Source organism: Loa loa (assembly GCF_000183805.2).
Source record: "Loa loa unplaced genomic scaffold supercont3.83, whole genome shotgun sequence".
Taxonomy (NCBI): Eukaryota; Metazoa; Nematoda; class Chromadorea; order Rhabditida; family Onchocercidae; genus Loa; species Loa loa.
The window spans coordinates 152357-162625 of NW_018108263.1; the positions used below are offsets into that span (position 1 = coordinate 152357).

The following is a 10269-nucleotide window of genomic DNA, read 5'->3' on the forward strand; positions in this document are numbered from 1 at the left end:
ATTATTATTACTACTATTATTATCATTATTATTATTATTGTTATTATTATTATTAGTAGTAGTAGTAGTATTATCATTGCCATTATCATTATTTCCAGAAATAATAATGATGATGATAATAAGGAGATAAAGAAAGCAGGAATGGTATTAATTTAGGAACAAGTTATAAAATCAACTTATGACTTCCTTTTTTCCTCGACTTCAAGTATCAATTTAGGCCAATTCCAAGTATCTATTTAGATTCTATTTGAAGTACCAATATTACATTCAAACAAAATCCACATGACACACAAACTAGCATAGTATGTACACATACTACTTATCTAATAGTTCCATTTCATAGTAACTATAAAATTTTAAAGTAACACTTAGTGTATCTAATAAATTGACATTAAATTTTACCATCAATACAAGTATCTGAACAAATTTTACAATTGATGAATTTGATATTCATTAATTATTATATTTTATATAACAATCGATTGCAAAACTTAAAATTTTAAATTTCTAATTTCGAACTTTTATAAAATTTTATAAAAAGGGAACATAAAGATGATATTGGAAAGAAAAAAACAAAAAGGCTATATTGATTATTGTAAGATATTGAGATTTTAAATTTTCAATTTTAAACTTTTACAAAATTTTATAAAAAGAAAAAACGAAAACAAACAACTAAAATGAGCGAATTATGCATCAAATTATAGCAAAAGTAGATTAAATTCTTAACTGTACTTATCTTACTATTAAAATGCTATGAGGATGAGATGACCAAATGACCTTTCTCTACTATTTCAATAAATATTGGTGAACTTGACGTGTTTTGAAGTATGCAAATTATTTAAATGCTAATTTATAGTGATATGGGTAAAAAGAAATATAGCTGGTAGGACATATCAATACGACAAATTTGAATTTATTAACATATATCATTATTCTTGTAATACGATTATTCCGGATTTTATTACGATACTAATAATTATTCCGGATCATATTAAGATACAACTATACTCTGCATACAATTTTTCCGGATTTTATCAAATTCATCAATCTGTAACATTCTTATTTTTATATTATAATAAAATGAATAATTAGCAAAATTCAACAGAACGATGTTATAAAAGTAAATAAACAGCAAAATAAAAGTTTTTTTTTTTTTTTTTAAATTTATAGAACACATTGGCGGCTATAAATGTGATCGTTGTGGTAAAATGTTTACTTATGCATACTATCGCGAGAAACATCTCAAATATACCAGATGTGTTGACCGAGGTGATCGTAAATTTCGGTGTTCCATTTGTCCACGGTATTAAAAATTTACTTATTTTCAATTTAAAATTTTACTCATATTAAATTTTTTGCATCATTTGAAAATAAAAATTTATTTTAATTACTTGATAAAAATTTTAATAATCTAATTTTTTTTTCGCATAATTTCTTTTCTTTTTATTATTTATATTTAAATTTAAAAGATAATAAATGATAACGATTAGATTTCAAAATGACTGAATTATAAAATAGATCATTCGAGAAGCGTGATCGTTTGAGGATTCACGTATTACATGTGCATGAGAATCATCGACCTCACGTATGTTCTACGTGTGGTAAATCATTTTCTCAATCATCAAGTCTTAATAAAGTATGATTTATTATTTTAATAATTAATTTAATTTTGTATTGCAACAGGCATTAAGTAATTTGTTTTGTTTAATTAATGACATATTTCTGAAAGGGCTAATATGTTAAGTTAAATATTGTTCAAATTATATTTTGCAAAATTTAATTATAACACCACTTCAATCGATTAATTTGAAATAAATCAAAAGCTTAAAGTTTTAAATTTACAAAACTATTAACATTCCTAATCAATTAATAAATTAGAAATAAATACGAAAAGTATTATTGTAAGTTATACTTTAAAAAAGTTAACTGTAGGAAGTATTAATTTAAATTTCCGGAAAACTTTTCAGATTACTTTTATTTTTAGCATTTTCGTGTGCATTCCGGTGAACGACCGTACAAATGTATTTTTTGCAGTAAAAGTTTTACGGCAAGTAGTATCCTCCGTACACATATACGACAACATAGTGGTGAAAAACCATTTCAGGTAAGTGCAGCAACCTTTCTTCTTGAATCATATCATATTGTGATAAAATTAAAAACGTATTCTAACTTCTACTAAGTTGACATACAATAATGATAGATTGAATTATGCAAAAATTTTTAAAAAATAAGATTGATTTTGGGTTTTTATCATTTTATTTATTTATTAATTGACTGATTAATTAATTAATTAATGCTACCATTATTTTATGGCTGATTGTTCCTTGCAATAACTATGCATCTAATGACAATAATATGATTATCAGTCTATATATGAATTATTAATATTATTTGATTAATAAAATTTATAATTGTTTTATGATTGTTTGCTTCTTAGAATAAATATGCATTTAATGATAATAATATAATTACCTGCAAATATATATATATATATATATATATACTAATAATTGGTTTTGATATTAATCAATAAATTTTCATTATCTTATCATATTCCTAATAAATAATTATAGTGTGCTAATTGTGGTAAATCATTTGCATCGCATGCAGCGCATGATAGTCACGTACGTCGAACTCATCAACAACAAGAACAATATCAACAACAACATCAACAACAACAACAACAACAACAATATCAACAACAACAATCACCACCACCACAACAACAACAACAACAACAACAACAACAACAGCGATGTAGCATTTATCGTTGTCAAATGTGTCAAAAACATTCGAGCATGAATTACAACTTAAATTTCATCAACATTGTGTTCACTCAATAACTCTTCCATGAAATTAAATTTAAATTTTCATTACTGTTATTTTTTAGGAGAAAAAAAATTTACAGATGACATATCATTATTATATGTTAACAATTCTTTCTTTCTATAAAATGTATCAAAATGATAAATGATATGAATGAAAAAAAAAAAACATTAAAATAATAATTAAATGAATTTTTATTTTTATTTTTTAAAATTTTTTAATTGAATAATATCATAAATGTTGTATACATAGTTTATAAATATCATGTGGATATATCATCTGCCAAAGATTAATCACTTCTTGTTGTAATTCTATTGATAACAATGCTATTCTATTATCAAAACATTTTTCAATTTTAATCAATCGAACATTCATATTTTCTTGTAATTTTATTATTTTGAAAAGAATTTTTTTAGCTTTGATAGTACCATTAATACTTCGAAATCTTTGCATAAGTATTTCACCGAGTTTTTTTTCATATTCAATTTCTTGATTAATAAATTTATTGGTTGATTCCTGAAATATATTAACATATTGCAAATTATATTTAATGCTAGACAATATTTTCCCTTTCCTCTCCTTCTCTCTCTCTCTTCCTACTATCAAATTTTGTTTGTTTTTAATTAACAAATAGATAAATTCATTTTTCTTTAATTGACCATAAACTATTATAAATTTTACCTACTATTCCGTTTACTAATTTATTTAATTATAATTAATAAATAAGCAAAATTTCTCAGTAAAAATTTTAAATTTTTAATTTTTCTTTTTTTTTTTTATTTCCACTACCAATAAAGTTTCATTTTGTTATTTTGCTTATTGTTATAATAATTTTGCTGTTTATTTATTATGCATTAATGACTAATTAATGCTATCCATTTGACAGTAATTACTTGTTTTGCTAATTATAGCCAAAAATTTTGCACTTTTCATACAGTTTAATTAAAGCTACAATTACCTTTGTTTTATTTTAATTATAAAACAGAAATGAAATTAAACAAAAATAAAATTACCAATCAATAACTAACCAAAATTTGATATTTTTTAGCCCATTCTTTCATCAAATTATAAAATTCATGTCTTGATGCATACATTCTTTGATCATACAAATTACAATAATCTTCTGTTCCATTTTGTAATAATTCTTGCAGAAATGGTGGAAACTAATCTTCACATTTTGATGACAACAAAGGACGTACCGTAACAAATAGTATCAATACCATTAATTCCATATCTTAATTCAGTATTCATTTTCTTTTCATTCTTATTTTAATTCTATAAAACAAAAAAAAAATGACAAAAACTAAAAGAAAAAATGAAAAAATTATCGTACCAAACAAATTATTCCGTTAATTAATAAAAGTTAATGATTTTATTTGATAAGTAATCAACAAAAATAAATAATTTTATAGTTTATACTAAGCTTCATTTTTTTTCTTCTTTTTTATCAAAATTATATTAATAAACATTTTGTTTTTTTTTTTTGTTAAAAAAACATTTTGTAAGTAAACCAGTGAAAACTATGCAAAATTTCAAAATAATTTCATCAATTCTCCAAAAAATTTTTCCTTAAAATTATTTTATTATTATCTTTTTTTCTCTTCCTCTCTTTCTCCTCATCCTCATAAAAGATAATATCAAAAAAAGAAAACGTATCAAAAGTAATGATTTCAACATTTAGTACTTATAAAACTATAAATGAACCAGAATATTGTTACCTTTTATACTCTCTGCTTAACTACCTGTTCATATTTCATTTTAAAAAATTCAATTAAAATTGAAAGGGAGAAAAATTCAAATATTATAACCAAAAAAAAGAGCAAAAAAGGAGTATTACTTGTTATTACAGGTAATTTGATGGAGGATTATTGAGTTTATCTGTCTAATTTTAGGTTTAAATGGTTCCAATTTTAATTTGTTCATTTTTATGTTTCAAAATGTTGTTGAAATTGAAAAGATTTTAATTATTTGCATCCACTATTTCTAGCATTAATCGCTTTTTTGAAATAAAAGTACCAATCAGTAATCATTAATCATTTTTTGGTACATTAATCGTTATCAGGATAAAAAATTTTTTTATTTCAAACTGATAAAATTTTTTATCACAAATAGAATATAAAATCATCCAAACGAGTAGTTTAGAATTAAAAAATTGGCTATTTTTTTCTCAATTTTTATTATTTGTGTTTTTTAGTTGCCAATAAATTGTTGTAATTATAAGTTGATTTTTGAAAATTTTAAAAGTGTATTTTAAAAATAAAAAAAGAATTCGTCAATAGGAATGTAAACGAAATTCTACAAACGTTCGATATTTGTTGAATTCAAAGTCGATTTTTCAATATTCAATATTCAACAACTATTTCAAATTATTTTAGAATTGATCAAAGAATAATTGTATAAATAAAATTTGTTTATGCAAAATTTGTTAAATTCAGCAATATATTTAGCAATAAAATTATTCAGCAATGATAAAAATTACTGTTTACAATTTCTTTTGTAAATCAAATATGAAATGAATTTTTTTTTTTTTTTTGAAAAAAATAAAGCCAACTAAAAAGTTCAAAAATTAATTTATAAGCAAATAATGAATGCAATATTAAAATAGTGCAATCAAATAAAACTTGCATATTAGACGAAATATTTAAAATTTTTTATCACAAAATCCGACAAAAACGATAACAAAATTCCATTGCTTATTATAATTGTCACAGAAATGTCAGTAACACAGTATATAATAGAAGCAAAAATAATTTTAATATAATCGATTTTTAGATGAAAAATTATCTGAGAAATCAAATTAATCATTACCTTCATTCAGTCTATTTGTTATGAATTAATTCTTTGATTAAATTTTTGATCAGATTATAGAAATGTTTAGGGAAACTATTGAGATATTGTGATGGAAGTGAAAGACGGTTGACAATTTGGTCAAACAGAATTAAGTACCAATCAAGTTGTTATCCCAAAATTTCAAGATCCAAGTAAAACATTAGCAACTAAAGGAAGAAAAGCTGATGGTGTAAGTATTTTATTTTTGATATTAAAGGTTAGATGAGGAATTGTTGAAGGTGAAAATAAGTCATACCATGCTATAATTTCACTCCTGAAGTATGACAATAAACATTATGTTAGCATGCTTTCAGTTTAAAGAAATATAAATAAAATCAATACTTTGGTAAGGAGACTGAAAATTAGAACTTACTAGAACTCAGTACTTATCTTAATTTGCAAATATATTTTAAATTCATCCTAATGGATTAATGGATTAATCACTGATAAAAAGTAGCTAAACAAGTTAAAAGTGAGACTGAAGATGGTTGTCCTATATACACATTAATTATATGACCTGGATTGGTGGACAGGTCAGTTGATTTGATGTCGTGTTTACTTCCAAATACCATTTATTGTTTAGTGTTTATGCAAAAAAAGCGGTACTATTCAGAAATCATATCACTTATCATATGATAGGAAGTTAACTTTCACTCAACTCTATGATAACAATTACCTTCAGATGACATTCAAAAACCTTGTGACAATGTCACTAGATCATATTTTGACCAAATAATGAGTGAGAATATATGATCAAGAAAGTAAAAGATGAGGAATTATGGATGTTAAGAAAGCAGGGGAAATGGAAAGGTGAATGGTAAATTCGAAATTGATGGAAAAGAAAAGAAAGGTGAATAGAAGAAGCAGAAATAGGGAAATGGTAGAAGAAAATCAATTGTAAAACGGAATCACAGAATACTGATAATGTTTATGATAAATAACACCATTTTATCATTAACAGTTGTCGAAAAACGAATCATTAAATAAAAATCATAAATTAATTGATAAGAAATGATTAGAGATTTAACTCGTCCAAACTGTTTTGATATTTTGGAAGTATTGCAGAAAAGATTTAGCTTTATTGATATCAATTAATTTAATTGGAGTTGTTGTTTCTTAGCTTCATAATTTTCCTTTTCTAATATACATGTTGTTTGTTTTCTTCCGCACTTATTGCTTTAATTATAAGACCAATAAAAGAGACCTTATTGTCATCCTTGTATATCCATTTGTTATCAGTTCATCAGCACTTCTCTCAACCAATCAATCAATCACATATACCGCTCAAAATCATGCATTTTTTTTTCGGATATCAGATGAAATTCGATTTTAGACAGAATTATTGCGCCCTGTCATCTTTGTTCTTTGTAATATAATTTTAGTTGTTTATAATAAAGTGAATTTATATCTGATTTGCATGTTTGCAGTGACTGATGATAGTTTGTCATCTGCATCAGATGACCATGACCGCTTGCACTTTTTCGAACAAAATTTCTGCTTATAACAGATGTTGACACAATGTATAAGTCAACATTAATAAAAGAAGAATGGCTCAAATTTGGATCATTGAATTATTTTGCTAACATACAAACATATCAAGCAATTTTACAGGACAATGGTCATTACTGTATGGTATGTGTCATTCCTATATTTAATTGCAATTTTATCTGATATCCTTGATGGAACAGAAAAAGTGCCAGGTAACAACGTGACAAGTATACCAGATGGTGCCAGGTATCAAAAACTGCAAGGTATATTCATTTTTTATCTAATTTAGAATTAATTAATATTTATTTACTCATAAAATCTAGAATTTCTGGTACTGGACAGTGAAGTTGTAAATATGGTGAATGAACTTCGACAATATGATAGCAATAAGCTTGATGATGAACAAATAATTCTGGATTATCAGGAACATATGACAAGTCTTGGTTCCGGTGATAAGGCCAAAAGAAGGTATCACTAAAATGATAATTTAGCAAGAAATTTTTCAAAGAAAAAAAAAACCAGGCGAAGAAGTGTAAAAGAACACTTCTTCACTTTAAATATCTTGAATATTAGTTTTAATAAATTTCATCATTAATTATGAAAAGTAATAATGAATGCTACTAATTACAACTCTTTAATACTATTTGATTTACTGTTTTTTTATTATTATTAATTTCCATTATGTTTGTTAGTTTTGATTAATGATGAAATCCTCTATGGGATAATAATTTATGATAGCAATATGTATATATCTTCCCTCTTCAACTTCTCAACTAATTATGGACATTATTTTTAGGAGAGTTTAAATATCTAAAAAAAAAATATCCCTGATATAATTGCTTAAATAAGGATAAATAACGTTTACAGATAGCTTAGCTAATTAAAACTTTGATAATGGTCATTTTTCTTTTCAGACTATTCAAATGGATAGATCCAAATGCATTGAAGAGGAATACATTCAGGAAATGGATTGCTCTAAGTGATGAATACCAACCAGAAGTTGGTATTGAAGAGAAAAATACTCCAAAGGTATTAATTTTACTCTTTTTCAATTTTAGCTATTTACATGAACTTTTTCCATTTAATCAAAATATTGGAAAAAGAGAGGGAAAAATAAATTTATTAAAATTTAAAAAATATATAAGCATACAATTTAAATGACATTTTTTTGTAAAGTTTGATGATAATAAATTGGATTTTATTATAAATTCTATAATTGATTGCTTTCAAAATGATATTTCCAGAAGAAAAAAGCCATTGATGATTATCTTGATGCAATCCTTAACACTACAGTATGGAAAAGTCTTTATCAGTTTCTGCTAAGAAAAGGTCAAATATATTTAAAGTTCAGCAAAGTATCATTCATCTGTTTTATTTTCACTCATCAACAAATAAAACCAGTCTTCGAAATTTGAAATTTTACAATTTGTATTCTACAAACTCAAAGAATCACTATGACGCACTAAATACACTTTTAAATTTCGAATAAATTTTTTAATATGGAAAGTAATGGAATGATAATTACGAAGATTTATTTATTTCAAGGTTATCCATATTCAAACAACATGCGAACATTCCGTGCTTGGATTAAACAATTATGGTTTGAGGGATATTCACGGAAACAAGGTTTCATTGATTCATCCGGATTTGAGCATGTTTTTATGGGAGAGGTATTTATTATTAATTATCAATCTTACATTAAAATTTAGCTTTTGAAATTGGATAAGTTTAAAAACTTCTTATCAACACAATCTCATCATTTGTTACTTTTTGTAATACGTTTTTCATTGATAACATCAAGTTTAGTTATCCATCAAATACTGGAAAGAGAATTTCATCATCAATATTCAAATTATTCTATTGAATCCTTCCTAATCCGGCTGATTATCATTATACGGACCACATGTTTTCTTCTTTCTGTTTCCAGAAAAATTTTTAGCAGTAATTTTAAAATTCAGCACAAAAATGACGAAGTGATTGGAATGCATTCATGGCTGAGATTTTATTTACTAGAGCGGAATGATTCAGAACAATTTAATTATCATGGATATACCCTTAAACGATTTGTTAGTTGCACCACTTATTTGGATAATACGCGGAAAAGGTGGTGCTGATAATGAAGGAGAACTTGTTACTTGATAATAAAGACATTTGACTTGATAAGATAGATTGATACCAAATATATGTATCAGTATTGTCTTATCAAGTCAGATTATTTTTTCACTTTTTTTTCTGTCGAAATTAGTTCCAAAAACGTGTTTATCAAATTAATTAAGAAATTGATTATTCATTTACATATATAAAATTGAACTTTAAATGTAATTACTTTAGTAAAAACAGATCAGTTAGATGCTTCTCCTTTGATCGTTGAGCTTCAAGTAAATGCTGTGTTAATAGGGGCAATGATTAATTGAATTAATTCAAAAAATGATTGAAATTCTTTTCTTTTCAGAATATCTTGGCTGTAGTACAATTCAATTGGGGCAAATATCTTAAGCGGACTGGTTCATTTTTCTTAGGCACAAGTCCAGAATTTGATTTAGCACTTTATACTCTGTGTTTTATCACACGGCGATCAAATAATATTTGCAAGGTAAGTTTAGTAATTTAGGAAATTCTTTATATAATTTTAATCCTTTTAAATAATTAGCATTGTTAAGTGATTTGTGACAAATATTTAACCAATGAATTGCGACATTATTTGAGGTTTTATTGATCGATTAAATTAAAGTTTGACATCATTTTTAGTTCCAACTGAACGAATGTCCATTCTTCATCACTAGTTACAGTTTAATGCAGAAGGGCAAAAATTTTGTTGGATCAGTTTATCCAATTCCTGGGCCATTTACTGACAAATGCCGACGGTATAATAGTTGAATACGATAAAAGAGAAAATAAATCAAAAGTCTAGACTATGCTAATATTCCGATGTTAAACCTTTTTTTTCCAAAAGTAGTTTAATTAGCCATATTTTGAATATTTCCGATGATAATTAATCTGATTGTTAAAAATGATACTAATTGAATGTGTTGAATTCAACCTGAAATTTTGAAGCTAATTAAGATCACAGTGCTATCTGAATGGTAATTATTTGAATTATTGGATCATAGTATGTTCTGTTAAATG

The 10269-nt window shown here is 25.0% G+C and overlaps 3 protein-coding genes across 3 annotated transcripts in view; 2 read left to right on the forward strand and 1 right to left on the reverse strand.

The window, feature by feature from the left end:
• Nucleotides 1–1208: 1208 nt before the first annotated feature.
• On the forward strand, nt 1209–2843 carry LOAG_09489 (hypothetical protein; the record flags this gene model as incomplete). Its single annotated transcript, XM_003145016.1, has 4 exons — nt 1209–1303; nt 1519–1636; nt 1985–2104; nt 2574–2843. The coding sequence occupies 4 exons, from the start codon at nt 1209–1211 to the stop codon at nt 2841–2843; spliced, it is 603 nt and encodes a 200-aa protein (XP_003145064.1).
• Nucleotides 2844–3057: 214 nt separating this feature from the next.
• Nucleotides 3058–3920, reverse strand: LOAG_09490 (hypothetical protein; the record flags this gene model as incomplete). The annotated part of the gene is made up of 2 exons (XM_003145017.1): nt 3058–3342; nt 3855–3920. 2 exons carry the CDS (start codon nt 3918–3920, stop codon nt 3058–3060), a joined length of 351 nt encoding a protein of 116 aa, XP_003145065.1.
• A 3340-nt stretch (nt 3921–7260) lies between these two features.
• LOAG_09491 (hypothetical protein) overlaps nt 7261–10269 on the forward strand; it is a 3882-nt gene continuing 873 nt past the window's right edge. Inside the window, exons 1-7 of the mRNA XM_020447942.1 lie at nt 7261–7406; nt 7467–7611; nt 8058–8172; nt 8388–8472; nt 8689–8813; nt 9102–9209; nt 9596–9736. Of these exons, the coding sequence (XP_020301874.1) occupies nt 7271–7406; nt 7467–7611; nt 8058–8172; nt 8388–8472; nt 8689–8813; nt 9102–9209; nt 9596–9736 (855 nt within the window). The 5' untranslated portion in view covers nt 7261–7270. The remainder of the gene's footprint in view (nt 7407–7466; nt 7612–8057; nt 8173–8387; nt 8473–8688; nt 8814–9101; nt 9210–9595; nt 9737–10269) is intronic.